Source organism: Dendrobates tinctorius, unplaced genomic scaffold, assembly GCF_039654945.1.
Source record: "Dendrobates tinctorius isolate UK_male_01 unplaced genomic scaffold, ASM3965494v1 ptg000250l, whole genome shotgun sequence".
Taxonomy (NCBI): Eukaryota; Metazoa; Chordata; class Amphibia; order Anura; family Dendrobatidae; genus Dendrobates; species Dendrobates tinctorius.
Window position 1 is genome coordinate 11297943 of NW_027361917.1, and position 14623 is coordinate 11312565.

At 43.2% G+C, this 14623-nt stretch overlaps 1 protein-coding gene across 1 annotated transcript in view; it reads left to right on the top strand.

Moving 5' to 3' along the window:
• ENTPD6 (ectonucleoside triphosphate diphosphohydrolase 6) overlaps positions 1 to 9161 on the top strand; it is a 47217-nt gene extending 38056 nt beyond the window's left edge. The window contains exons 13-14 of the mRNA XM_073557472.1: positions 4004 to 4116; positions 6348 to 9161. Of these exons, the coding sequence (XP_073413573.1) occupies positions 4004 to 4116; positions 6348 to 6434 (200 nt within the window). The 3' untranslated portion in view covers positions 6435 to 9161. The remainder of the gene's footprint in view (positions 1 to 4003; positions 4117 to 6347) is intronic.
• The last annotated feature ends 5462 nt before the right edge of the window (positions 9162 to 14623 follow it).

Sequence of the window (14623 nt, forward strand, 5' to 3'; positions counted from 1 at the left end):
TAATAATAATAAAAAATAATCTTTATTTTTATATAGTGCTAACAAAGTCCGCAGCGCTTTACAGTTTGTACACATTATCATCGCTGTCCCCGATGGGGCTCACAATCTAAATTCCCTATCAGTATGTCTCTGGAATGGAACCTTTAGCTTCAAATTGTCCTTGCTTTTGAACAAAGGGCTCTGAGGTTCTTCTTGAGGTCCCCCCTACACATATACATTCCGGCCTCCAAATGGCAGTCTGTGTCACAGGGGAGGTAATCCTTTATCTGGATGATCTTTTGGTGAAGGCCCTGTCCAGAGAGGAGAATCTGTCCAGTCTCCAAATCACTTTGGATTATTTAGACATGACTTCTGTTGGCTGATACATCTGTAGATGTCTAACGCCATCCCATTACATGGAATTTATGGGCAGGAATTTCAACACTTAAATAGGTTAGGATCTTTATCCCTCAGAAAAGTTTTCCATTCTACAAGCTGCTATGAGGATTCTGTGCAGGATCCTCTCAGTCATTCAAATTTTAGGGTTCTTTCATATTGCATCTAGTTGCAAGTCAGTGGGTCTCGTCAGGTCTTGCATCCAAATTCCCTCGCAAACTGTATTCTGACGAATGCACTGACTGGGTCATATACTATAATGGCATCGGGTATGTTTGCCTACTGAAGGTGGGCACCCAGACATAGTAGATTGCGTCTGGTTGTCTGCTTCCAGTAGGCTTGTATGCCCGAAAATGATGCAATGCAGAGCGCATGTTCGCTCTGCCAGCACCTAATGATGCTATGTCTATGTCCCCGCCAGTACTTACGTCTTAATCCCATTTTGCGAAGGGGTTTGGACATATGCCCTGATGGGGCCACCAAGCGTGTAACTAAATGCAATGTGAAAGCAAAGTACTTCGGCAATGTCCAGATGTTACAGCGTAGTGGATGGGATTTCAAGAAATCCCATGTCCGCACCGACACCCGCGGCTCACCTGCGGAGACGGAGATGCGTCACGTCTTTCCAGATCGCTGCATGTCCATTTCTCTTGCAGAGATAAATTTATTATTTATTTATATAGCGCCATTAATTCCATGGTGCTGTACATGAGAAGGGGGATTACATACAAAGTTATAGATATCGTTAACAGTAAACAAATTTACAATGACAGACTGGTACAGAGGGGAGGGGACCCTGTCCTTGCGGACTTACATTCTATGGGATAGTGGGGAAAAGACAGAAGGTCGGGGGTGCAGCAGCTCTGGTGGTGATGAGGCGGCAGCTCAGGTGGTGGTGAGGCGGCAGAATGGTCATTACTGGCTGTAAGCTTTCCTGAAAAGATGGGTTTTCAGGTTCCGTTTGAATGATCTGAGGGTGGTGGATAATCGGACGTGTTGAGGCATGGCATTCCAGAGGATAGGGGATATTTGGGAGAAATCTTGGAGGCGATTGTGTGAGGAACGAATAAGTGTGGAGGAGAGTAGGAGGTCTTGGGAGGATCGAAAATTACGTGAGGGAAGATATTGGGAGATTAGTTCAGAGATATAGGGAGGGGAAAGGTTGTGGATGGCTTTGTAGGTCAGTGTTAACAGTTTGAACTGGATTCGTTGGGGAATTGGGAGCCAATGGAGGGATTTGCAGAGGGGGGGGGAGACAGGGGAGTAGCGAGGAAAGAGGTGGATTAGTCTGGCAGCAGAATCGAGGACAGACTGGAGTGGTGCAAGAGAGTTAGCAGGGAGGCCACAGAGGAGATTGTTGCAGTAGTCAAGGCGGGAGATGATGAGGGCATGTACAAGAGTTTTAGTAGATTGAGGACTGAGAAAGGGACGGATTCTGGAAATAATTTTGAGTTGGAGGCGACAGGAGATGGCAAGAGATTGGACGTGTGGTTTGAAGGACAGGGCAGAGTCGAGACTTACTCCGAGGCAGCGGATTTCAGGTGCGGGAGAGAGCGTGATGCCGTTTACCATAATAGATCGGGTAGGGAAGATACGTGAGATGGAGGAAAGATAATGAGTTCAGTTTTGTCTACGTTGAGTTTTAGTAAGCGAGAGGTGAAAAAGGAGGATGTGGTCAACTATGTCAAAGGCAGAGGACAGGTCAAGAAGGAGGAGGATGGAGAACTCTGTTAGCTTTGGCTGTGAGTAAGTTATTAGTAATTTTGGTCAGGGCAGTTTCAGTGGAGTGTTGGGGGCAGAAGCCAGATTGCAGGATGTCAAGGAGGGAGTTAGATGAGAGGTGGGAGGAAAGTTGAGCGTGGACATGCTGTTCAAGGAGTTTGGAAGCAAACGGGAGCAGTGATATGGGACGATAGCTGGGCGTAGCAGTTTGGTCAAGGTTTGATTTTTTGAGGATGGGTGTTATGGTGGCATGCTTGAAGGCAGATGGGAAGGTACCAGAAGTTAGGGATAGGTTGAAGAGATGGGTTAGGGCTGGAATGATCATGTTAGTGAGGTTGGGGAGCAGATGTGAAGGGATATGGGGTCAAATGTACAGGTGGTGAGGCGTGATTTGGAAAGAAGATGAGTAAGCTCTCCTTTTAGTGATGTTGGAGAGGGAGGTTATTAGGGTAGGGCAGAGGTCTGGTATGTGGAGTGGTTGGGGTGGTGGAACTGTAAAGGTTTGCCTTGTTTGGTCAATCTTGTTTTTGAAGTAGGTGGCAAAGTCCTCAGCAGAGATGAGGGGAGTTGGAGGTGGCAGTGGTGGGTGGAGGAGAGAGTTGAATGTGCTGAACAGTTGTTTTGGGTTGTGGGATAATGAAGAGACAAGGTTTGTGAAATAGGTCTGTTTAGCAGAGGTGAGGGCTGATTTAAAGGCAAGTGTAGCTTGTTTGAAAACAGTGAAGTTGTCTGGCAGTCGTGTTTTCTTCCAACGTCGCTTCGTGACCCTGGATGCTTGTTGAAGTTTTTTGGTGAGGTTGTTGTGCCAGGGTTTCCTATTGGTTTGTCGCATAAATTTCACCCATACAATGTATTGGACGTGGTGATTCCGCACGGTTCAATGAACACAAGCGGAATCACCTGCGTTCAAAATCCGGCAGCACTTTGGATGCAGCGGATGTGCTGTGTCCAAAGTCCTGCCGAATACTGACCGTGTGCACCTACCCTTATAGATGCCTTCTTACATTCTCTTTGTGCTCCCTGATGGGCCACGCAAGGGCTTGTCGACGTCCAAATGGATCAGATCATTGTTGTGGAAGCTTAGAATATAAAGGGAAAATCTTCCACAAGCAAGGTTGGGCGTTTATTTTTCAGGTGTGAAGGCTGTTACACATTTACCAAGTTCTACAAGATTTCTACTGATGCCAGCTTGGAGCGTAAGGTGTAGGCCACTGTCTGGTAGATTACTCACAGTCAGCTTTTGTTTTTTTTCTCACAGATTGGGACCTCCCTGGCAGTTCATTGTTACTTTGTGCTCCAATGTTTTTTTTTTAATTAGATTTTTACTTCATGTTCGTTTATCTAGATTGGGCATTTTCACAGGTGTTCTATATTTTTTTGAAGTTTGGATAATGAAGAGAGAACCCCATTCTGATTTCTGTTTGCTCTTTTAGGTCATAAAGATAATATTTCTGATAACAAGTAGTACTAGGAAAAAATCAGTAGCTGTAGGTTGTAATTCTATATATCCTGCTGGAGACAGTATACCTGTGCAGATATTGGTCATGAGGGAAGACTACTTACTGACATTTGCATGATCCCTAGCTTTCAGCAAGAGAATAAATACTGCTTAAGAAATGGAAAATGGGACATGCCCATAGTGATGGTGTAGTCTGCCTTTACTAACAAACATCCTTCATATGCCGTGGGTAAACTTATTTAATGGAGAAGTGTCTTAAAAAATGTGTGTGGAGCTATGTTGGAAATGTAGCTTCTTTACCTGGCCAATACAAAGAATAGATAATCTAAGATTTACAGGTTATGACTGCAGTGTATATATGTATACAGGAGCCTTCAGCTGGCTGTATAATTGTCTGCATTATGTGGAAATATCTATAGAATAAATCTGCTTATTTCTCCCTGCTAGAGTGTATGAGTATAGAACAGACGGCAGGTAGCAGTCCGTACCTGTGTATGGATCTCACGTATATCACACACATTCTTCAGGATCTTGGGTTTTCAAAAGACAAACGCTTAAAGGTAATGTTACTGGTTTGTGCAGTAATTTTAAAGGTATTTTTTATATTAAAACACATCTTTATGCCTCATAAATAGTGATGAGTGAATGTGCTCAAATAAGGAGTTATCTGAGCATGCTCGGGTGCTAACCGAGTGACTTCGGCTGTTTGATAGTCGCAATACATGCAGAGAAGGCCTAACAAACAGGCAATCACTGCGTGTGTTGCAGTTGTCGAATAGGCGTGGAACTCGAACATATTTTTTGAGCATGCCAAAGTCTCTCAGCACCCGAGCATGCTCAGATAACACCTTATCTTAGTGAACAAAATTTCCAAGGGCTTATCCATAGTGATATTGGCATTGTGGCTAAGGATGGTGTTACCGAAAGGGTCTTAAAAACAAACAAAAAAATGTACGACATATAGGTGGACAAAGAAGCTGTGGTTGGACACGCTGAACATTACAGGTCACCATATACTTTAGATTAGAAAGCCAAACTCATTGATATCTGTGAGATTGTTTGACAGTCTTACAGGTGTGAGGCCCTCCCAACATCATGTTGGGTCAGATGATGGTTGGGAAGCTTGAAATTTAACTCAAAATTTTTTTTTTTATTATTATTAATCATAAGAGTATCCTCTGCCAGAGCTGCTTGGCGACGGCTTTCTTTTCTATCCATTTTGAAAACAAATGAATGCTTGGCCGAGCTGACCGTTCATCTATATGGGGGAGTCAGTGAGTTATCTGTCGGACAAGTGAGCACTAAAGGGCCAGTCACACTAAGAGATATCGCTAGCAATATCGCTATAACTAGTGACGTTATAGCGATATTGCTAGCGATATCTCTGTGTGTGATACTTGCCTACGACCGGCTCCCCCGCTGGTTATCGCTGATCGCGCGAGAACGTTCAGGACTGTTTCTCATCGTCAGCTTCCTGCGGCGCTTCCTGCTGTGAAGACGAGCGACGCGTGGACGCGGGCGGGAGGACGCAGGATCGCCTGGTCTGACAGGTAAGTAGCGACCCCCATCCCCAGCGATGTCGCTAGTGAGATCTGCCTGTGTGGCAGCTCACTAGCGACCACTTAGCGATGCAGCAGCGATCCTGACCGCGTCATATCGCTGGTCGGGATCGCTGGTACATCGCTAAGTGTGACAGTACCTTAAGACCTCAGGTTTCGTATGTCTCTGGCTAGCCTAAGGGTACCGTTACACTTAGCAATGCACCAGCGATCCCGACCACGATATGACCCAGTCAGGTTCGCTGGTGCATCGCTAACTGGTCACTAGTGAGCTGCCAAACAGGCAGATCTCACCAGCGACATAGCAGCGGTCGGGGGTCGCTACTTACCTGTCAGACGAGGCGATCCTGACGTCCTCCCGCATGCGTCGCTCGTCGGCGCCACAGGAAGCCCAGCAGGAAGTGGCCGACGAGAAACGGTCCAGGATGTTCTCGCGCGATCAGCGATAATCAGCGGGGGGGTCAGAGGTATCACATGTAGCAATATCGCTGCTACGTCACAAAACCAGTGACGTTACAGCGATATTGCTAGCGATATCGCTATGGACATGTCACCGGCAGTCGTTTTCCTGAAGCGGCTTCACTGGTGGTTTTGCCGTCGTCTTTTGCGTCTTTCCCTTTATATAGTGGAGTGTAGAGAGCAGGCTGCTTCCACTGAGAGCAAACGACAAGCATAGATCTCTAAAAATGCAAGCCAGTAATACAGTAATCGTATAACTAAAAGGTTGAGACAAGAGCGCAATAGGGTCTTATCTGGGTAAAACGTATAAATAATTAGAGTATTTATACTCACCTTTTCAAAGAAAAAGTAAAGCCTGTATAGTATGTCAGCCTGCTGCACGTCCAACGGTCCACAACGGAACCGCAACACAGTTACTTAGGAATAAATTCTTGGACTTTCAGGTGCGCTGCCAGACAAATTCCATAACCACACCAGGTTAAAAAAGTTAACCCTTTAATTCCTAGGGATTAAAGGGTTAACTTTTTTAACCTGGTGTGGTTATGGAATTTGTCTGGCAGCGCACCTGAAAGTCCAAGAATTTATTCCTAAGTAAGCCAATAATACAGAAATTCTAACTTTCATTTTTACAAATATATATTTGATCTTGGCTTATCAGAATAACCTTCCCTCCTCTCCTGGTTTGTCTCATCCTTTTATCTGTGATGATTGTGCAGGAAGTAAATGTTCCTAATGTAAAACTAAGCTCTGTTCTTTGTATTTTGTCTCCACAGCTTGTTAAGAAAATCAACGATGTAGAAACCAGCTGGGCCCTCGGAGCGACATTTTATTACATGGATTTGTTAAAGAGAAATGTATAGAACAACTTGATTAATATGGTAACCTAAAGATGAAACAAACGGCAAACGCATCACTCCATCGCATCACTCTGCGATTTGTGTAACTTGGCTGCCCATTAACTGTGTGGTAAAGGCCAAGCTACACAAATAGTGTAGTGTGCAGCCTAAACCTGCGTGTGGAGCTTGCTACATCTGTATAGGAGAAGGGGGCAAAATACTTGAACAGTTTCTGAAGTTTTTTCAGAGACCTTGCCATAATATTTGCCATATAACCCAATACTGGGCTTGACTTTATCCTCTATTTTATTCTTTATTTTAACTAATGTTGATTGAAACCTTAAGACCTCCAGATTGTACTGAGATTTCCATAATGTCTTAAGTCCTGTTCTAACTCAATTCTTTTTGATTTACTCCTCTACTTCTACTCATCAGGTTGCACTGTCAAGGAAATGAGATCTAATCTTTCTTTTTTGTTTGTTTTTGGTTATATAAAACTGTGAATATTTTTTTCTCTAATAGTGTAAAGCTCTGTTCACACAAGTCTTTTCTGTTCATTTAAGGTATTTGTGCACACATTTTTTTAATGAGGTGTTCAAATTAAAAACCACTTCAGTAAACGCTCCTACTTTGTGAATTTTTTGAAGGAATTATTAATTTGCTGAATTTTACAGCATTTTGGAATAATTTTTTTCCTAAAGTGTTTAATTTATCATTTTTATTTTTTTATTTTTAAGCCTTTCGATTGGACAATGCCCAGTTTGGAGCAGATTCCACAAGGACACTTTACAAAGAAGTGACATGTTTTATTTTTCCCACCAGCCTTTTTTTTTTTTTTTAAAGCCTTTATCTCAAAGAAATGCTAAGACTGGACATATGACTCAGCAAAATGATTATTTATTAATTAAAGATTATTTAATTAATAAGACTACCAAGCATTTAAGGCTTCTTTTTTCTAAAAGAAATCCGTTAGAAAACAAAAACCTCCATGTGCACATACCCTTAAGCATCTTGTGATTTTTTTTTTATTTATGATAAAAAATATTGATCGTATTCTGACTATTTTTGCATTAAATACTGGTACCCAACTTTAAACTTGAGCAGATGAGTCAGAATTGTCAGGATCTATCACACTGGTAAAGGCTCCAGTAACACTGTAATGACAGTAGTGTGAACAGAGCCGATCCCGTCCTCACTTTTTCAGTTCATTTTTTCAGAAAACACTTGTGATCTACAGAGAGAACTGATAAAATATCTAAGAATCCATGCCTAGCTAGTGTTCAGGGTTATGGATATAAAGTCATTGGTTTCTTAGGAGCCTGGAAGCACAAACACTCAGGATCTTTTGCAGTAGTCATTTTATGCACTTGTCCACATTTGGATTTACGCAGCAGATAAAGAATCTTCCTGATACTAACATGGATTAAGTCTTCTAGTTTTTACGCATCATTTTACCAAAGATCTAAAGGCTTTGTGCAGATTTTTAGGCAATTTTGAATGTGCACAGACTAGAGATGATTTTCAGTGCGATCACCCTGAATGCCAATCTATCAGAAATCTGCTTAAATAGAAATGACATCCGTCATACCCCCACTTTATAGTTAAAGGTGTTCTTGAATGCAAGTTCTCAATTAGTTGGCCATCTCCATCAATCTAGTAGGAAGTGTTGGAGTGTTGGTGCACATACAGGACCATTGATCCATACAACTGGCAGTACAGAGTCCATCTCTCATGGGTCAGTGAGAACCTCCAGTGACCGGCAACTTTTAACACTTAGCCCATGGATAGGCGATAACTTGCCTTCATTGTAGAACACCTTTTAATGTCCTCAAGTTTTAACATAAATGATTTATTGTATTTTCTCATCTACTTGATAAAACTGGTGCTTTATTTATTAAGTACAAAACACAGCTCCCTTGTTCTTCGACACACAGGCTTCCAAAAAATATGACCTACCTTCACCAAAACAAGGCAGGTCATTTTATGATCCCTGTCCACGGCTGTAGATACTGCATGCAGCTAAACATAAGTCACCCCCCTTCCCCTGTGGAGGTAAGGGGCAGAAGGTTGGGGAAAGTAACAATGTCTTGTTGGCACCACAGGCTGTATTAACGCAGGCCAACTGTGACCGGTAAATGACCACCGATGAACTATGTGCAAGGTGATCAGTGGTCATGCACACAGGATGATTATTCGTACCATTGTTCTGGGCGTATGGCATACCACTGCTCTTGGCAGCACGTCTTGTTTACACAGGACAATGTCCTGCTGAGAACGAATAAATTGTTTAAGCAAGACTAGAAATCAGTTCAACAGATTAGTGTTTTGCGTATCCCCGATTACCAGCCAGTGTAAATGCACCGAGTCAGAGTACAAATACATGACAGTGTTGCAGTAATAATGTAGTTTATCACAATTCATGTTGTTCCTGCCCATTTGGGCATTGGCTCTTTTTAGCAAAAGCTATTAAACCGTAGTCCCAGTGTCTGAACCCTCAAACGACGTCAGAAAGGATTACATCTCTGGATTCATTGCTGACACATTTGCTTTCTCATAAGCAGGTATATCCTGGACAACTTTAATGCACTGGTTGTTTTTTTTTGGTTTTTTTTGTAGGTACAATATTTTCCAGCACACTTATGAAGGAGATTGTAAAAGTCTTGTTTTAACTTATTGGTCTGTTATTCTGAACATACATCTTGTAGATATGTAAATGTTCTATTTAATAAAGATGTAGTTTTCTAATCTTAAGAGTTGTGTTTTACTTTTGTATCTTTTAGGGTCTCAGTGGGATATAAAATCAATCTGAAAATGTTTTGGTTGGTTTTGTTTCTTTGTGCACTCTACTTGGCATTCATGCTGCCCTAGGCACTTTTAAGTGGTCACGCCCCCTACTGGTAAGTTAGAATAAGAGTGTGTGCACACATCTTTTTCAGGCGGTTCTGCTCTGTAACCCACTTGAAAAAGTGCTAAATAAACGCCAAAAAGAATGAAAACACAAAGTGTAATGTAAAAACAACAAACTGTTTTTATGTTCATTCTTTTGAGCTTGCTTTGCACCACTTCAAGGTTTCCAAAATTGCAAAGCGGTTGCAAAAAGTGGCAGGTCCATTCATCATTTTGTTGCATACAATTTAAATTTGAAAAACAAAAAAAATCTCTTCAGAACAACAGACACCAGCAAATTCTATAGCGTCTTTCACTTGAATAACTCTACGGTTTCACAGATGTCTAGAATATTGTCTGCACATACTCTAAAAGTGCCAAATCCCATTAAATAGTAGTTAAGACACCCATATTGACAGTACTTTCTGCGGAAGCTCAGGTCCTTCAATGTGTGCAGTAAAATGCTGGAAATGTTCTACCAGTCCGTGGTAGCAAGTGCCATCTTTTTTGCTATCATTTGCAGGGGCAGTAGTGTGCGAGTAGCCGACGCTAATAAGCTCAACAAACTTATCATGTAGGCAAGTGTAGCTGTTGGCCTCCATCTTGACTCTTTTGAGGATGTAGTGGAAGATAAGATTCAGAAGAAGTGCAGGGCTATAATGAACAATAATACACACCCACTATACGGGCTGTTCTTGAATCAGAAGAGCACATTCAGCAGCCGTCTAATCCTACTAAGGTGCAAGAAGGAGAAATTCAGGAAATCGTTTGTGCCTACTGCTATGGGGATGTATAATAATTCACTAAGGGTGAAAGATGGCTACAACCTAGGGATGGCGCACTAAGGGAAATGATCAGAGACTTGTGTACCTTTGCTTGTTACGTACTGTGGTTAGTCATGTGCAAGATCTGTGTCTAGTAATTACTCTATGTAATGCTGTTCTTAATGTTTTGTTTGTAATGCTGTTGTAACGCTGCTGTGATACCATAATTTCCCTCGGGATCAATAAAGTGTATCGTATATATCTTAGCCAAAAATTAGTTGAACCTACAAATTCAGCCAACAGTCTAGTGTGTATACGTGCCTCTGATGCACGATTGTTTGGGAGAGATAGAGATTCAGCATGCTGAATTTCAGACTGCAGAACCTTTTGATTGCTAACAGATAAGCCACTGCTAGAGATTTCTAGCAGGGGCTCTCTCCTCGAGAACACAGCAGAGCTTGGCAGAGCGAGCACTTCTGTATGTTGGAGAGTATGGCAAGATGGCAGCCAAATGATTGGACGGCTACACCAGAGCTACTGTAAGTACATGACCACATCTCCAGATCCACCGTTAATGTATGACTTGCGTACCAAGCTTAGTACAGCAATCAATTGCAATGTCAGGTCAGCCTCTGGAATATCCATCCCGATCATGACGTACAGTACAGACCAAAAGTTTGGACACACCTCATTCAAAGAGTTTTCTTTATTTTCATGACTCTGAAGGCGTCAAAACTATGAATTAACACATGTGGAATTATATAATTAACAAAGTGTGAAACAACTGAAAATACTGTGTCTTATATTCTAAGTTCTTCAAAGTAGCCACCTTTTGCTTTGATTACTGCTTTGCACACTCTTGGCATTCTCTTGATGAGCTTCAAGAGGTAGTCACCGGAAATGGTTTTCTCTTCACAGGTGTGCCCTGTCAGGTTTAATAAGTGGGATTTCTTACCTTATAAATGGGGTTGGGACCATCAGTTGTGTTGTGCAGAAGTCTGGTGTATACACAGCTGATAGTCCTACTGAATAGACTGTTAGCTGCTTTTTTCTTGCCATAATAAAAATTCTAACTAAAGAAAAACGAGTGGCCGTCATTACTTTAAGAAATAAAAGTCAGTCTGAAAAATTGGGAAAACTTTGAAAGCGTCCCCAAGTGCAGTGGCAAAAACCATCAAGCACTACAAAGAAACTGGCTCACATGAGGACTGCCCCAGGAAAGGAAGACCAAGAGTCACCTCTGCTGCGGAGGATAAGTTCATCCGAGTCACCAGCCTCAGAAATCACAGGTTAACAGCAGCTCAGATTAGAGACCAGGTCAATGCCACAAAGAGTTCTAGCAGCAGACACATCTCTACAACAACTGTTAAGAGGAGACTTTGTGCAGCAGGCCTTTATGGTAAAATACCTGCTAGGAAACCACTGCTAAGGACAGGCAACAAGCAGAAGAGCCTTGTTTGGGCTAAAGAACACAAGGAATGGACATTAGACCAGTGGAAATTGTGCTTTGGTCTGATGAGTCCAAATTTGAGATCTTTGGTTCCAACCACCTTGTCTTTGTGTGACGCAGAAAAGGTGAATGGATGGACTCTACATGCCTGGTTCCCACCGTGAAGCATGGAGGAGGAGGTGTGATGGTGTGGGGGTGCTTTGCTGGTGACACTGTTGGGGATTTATTCAAAATTGAAGGCATACTGAACCAGCATGGCTACCACAGCATCTTGCAGCGGCATGCTATTCCATCCGGTTTGCGTTTACTTGGACCATCATTTATTTTTCAACAGGACAATGACCCCAAACACCTCCAGGCTGTGTAAGGGCTATTTGACCAAAAAGGAGAGTGATGGGGTGCTACGCCAGATGACCTGGCCTCCAGTCACCAGACCTGAACCCAATGGAGATGGTTTGGGGTGAGCTGGACCACAGAGTGTAGGCAAAAGGGCCAACAAGTGCTAAGCATCTCTGGGAACTCCGTCAAGACTGTTGGAAGATCATTTCCGGTGACTACCTCTTGAAGCTCATCAAGAGAATGCCAAGAGTGTGCAAAGCAGTATGCCCCCATATGCTGCCCCCCATAAGATGCTCCATTGAATATGCCCCCATATGCTGCCCCCCATAAGATGCTCCACTGAATATGCCCCCATAAGAAGCTCCATTGAATATGCCCCCATATGCTGCCCCCATAAGATGCCCCATAGATTATGCCCCTATATAGTGCTGCTGCCGCTACTGCAGGTATTAAAAACAAAAAAAAAAAAAAAAGACATACCTCTTGTCCCTGGGGCCCAGGTGCCGGTGTGCTGAGCAGGCAGAGACACCGGCGGCGCACTATGGGGGACAGGTGTCGCCGCTGGTTCAGGACCCGGCACCTGAGAGATTCACCTGTCCCGGTTCCAACGTGACTGTTCAGGCAGTAGAGGACGCGCACTGACTACGTCAACGCGCCCTCTGCTGCCTGAACATCACTGACAGAGGGACCTGGTGGGCAGACAGCGGTGAGCAGCGTTGGAACCAGGACAGGTGAATATAGCATATACTTACCTCCCCCTGGCGTGTCCCTGCAGCCCCGTTCTCCCACGGTCTCCATTCCTTCCTTCAGCGGTCATGTGGTACCACTCATTAAAGTCATAAATATGCGCATATTCATGTCTTTAATGAGCAGTACCATGTGACCGCTGTAGGAAGGAAAGGAGAACGTGGGACAAGCAGGGGGGCTGCAAAGACCGCACCAGGGGGGTCAGTATGATGTGACTCCACTGCTGACCCCCCCCCCCCCCCCCCGGCTATATGACTCGCGTATAAGCCGAGAGGGGGACTTTCAGCCCAAAAAAATTGGCTGAAAATCTCGGCTTTTACGCAAGTGTATTCGATAAACGTTATAGCAATTTGGATAAGCACTTACCCGAAGCTATTCAATCAACCCTACTCTGCAACTGGTTCCTCACCCATCTGCTCAGAATTAATGGGCCTAAAACCTAAAAAAAACTCAAAGTTTAGTTACTCTTTAAAATGCATCAACACTGTGGTCAATGATCAGCCTTGTTATCAATACAGGATGTCAATCACCTGATGCACAAGCAAAACGTTCATTTGTTGTGTGATATTAATTTTAAGCTTATTTAAATATAATTCTTGGCAGCACATCATCATGTGTACAAGTGCTTCTCGCTAAACTAGAATATCAAAAATTTTAATTGATTTCAGTTCTTCAATACAAAAAGTAAACTCAGTAATTACAAACTGTGATCTATTTCAAGTGTTTATATCTGTTTATGTTGATGATTATGGCTTACAGCCAATGGAAACACAAAAGTCATTATCTCAGTAAACTAGAATAATAAAACATCTGCAAAGGCTTCCTTAGCATTTAAAAAAGGTCCCTTAAGGCCCCGTTACACATAACGATGTCCCAGCGATCCCACCAACGATCCGACATGGATGGGATCGCTGGGACATCGTTAGGCTGATCGCTGGTGAGCTGTCACATAGACAGCCCCTCCAGCGATCAGGACCAGCGAGCAAGTTGGCTTCCAATGTAAACAGCGGGTATCTAAGAGCTGCGCGGCTCTTGGATACCCGCTGTTTACCCTAGATACCAGAGTGCACGCTGGTATCCAACAGGTATGCAGTTGGTATCCAAGAGCCGCGTGGCTCTTAGTTACCCGATGTTTACGTTGGATACCAGCGTCGCTGATTGCTGGTCTCTCGCTGCCACACGCAGCGAAGCGTGCTGGCCAGCGGGAGACCAACGATCAAAAAATGGCCCAGGACGATCCTGCACGATCAGCGATACCCGGAAGGGGGGCCGGTCGCTGATCCCCGTCATAAACATCGATATTGCTGGAGAGATAGCTGATGCGTCACAAAATCAGCGATCTCGCTAGCGATCTCGCTGTGTGACGGGGCCCTTAGTCTGTTTCAGTAGGCTCCACAATCATGGGGAAGACTGCTGACTTGACTGATGTCCAGAAGGCAGTCATTCACTGTAGTGAAATATGTATATGTATGTATGACCAGCAGTAATTAACATCTGTTCTAGGCTGCAGGTCTCACAAAGGTCTCAACATGTTATCCTGAGAAAGGCAGTCTCCTGTCTCCAGTCTTTCCAGGGGGCCTTGCTGAGAACACACAAAGTGGAAACATTTCACACCTTCTGACTCTTTTGAAGAGAGATGCCAATTAAAGCCTGACACTATCTATGAGAAAGATCACACAAATACTGTTCAGGGAAATAATATATCCATGGGTAGAGTCGCCATGATCCAGTCACAAACCAAGAATTAGAATGTTAACATGAGAGGCTGGTCTAGAAATCTGATCTCCAGAGTAAATCTATAAATTAGGCCTTTATACATAGAAACTGATATGTTCCAGTTCATATTTCTCCCTCCCTCAGGGACAGAAAAGCAGAATGCAAAGTTTGATATTTCTGTAAGTTATCTCCCTTTTATTTTATCACCGTTTTGCATGTTTGTATGTCACTTTTTATTTCCATATTTTTCAAATCTTTTTACTGTAAGCACTGTATCTTTTCTATTAAAGCTTAAAACTTTAAGTTTGAAC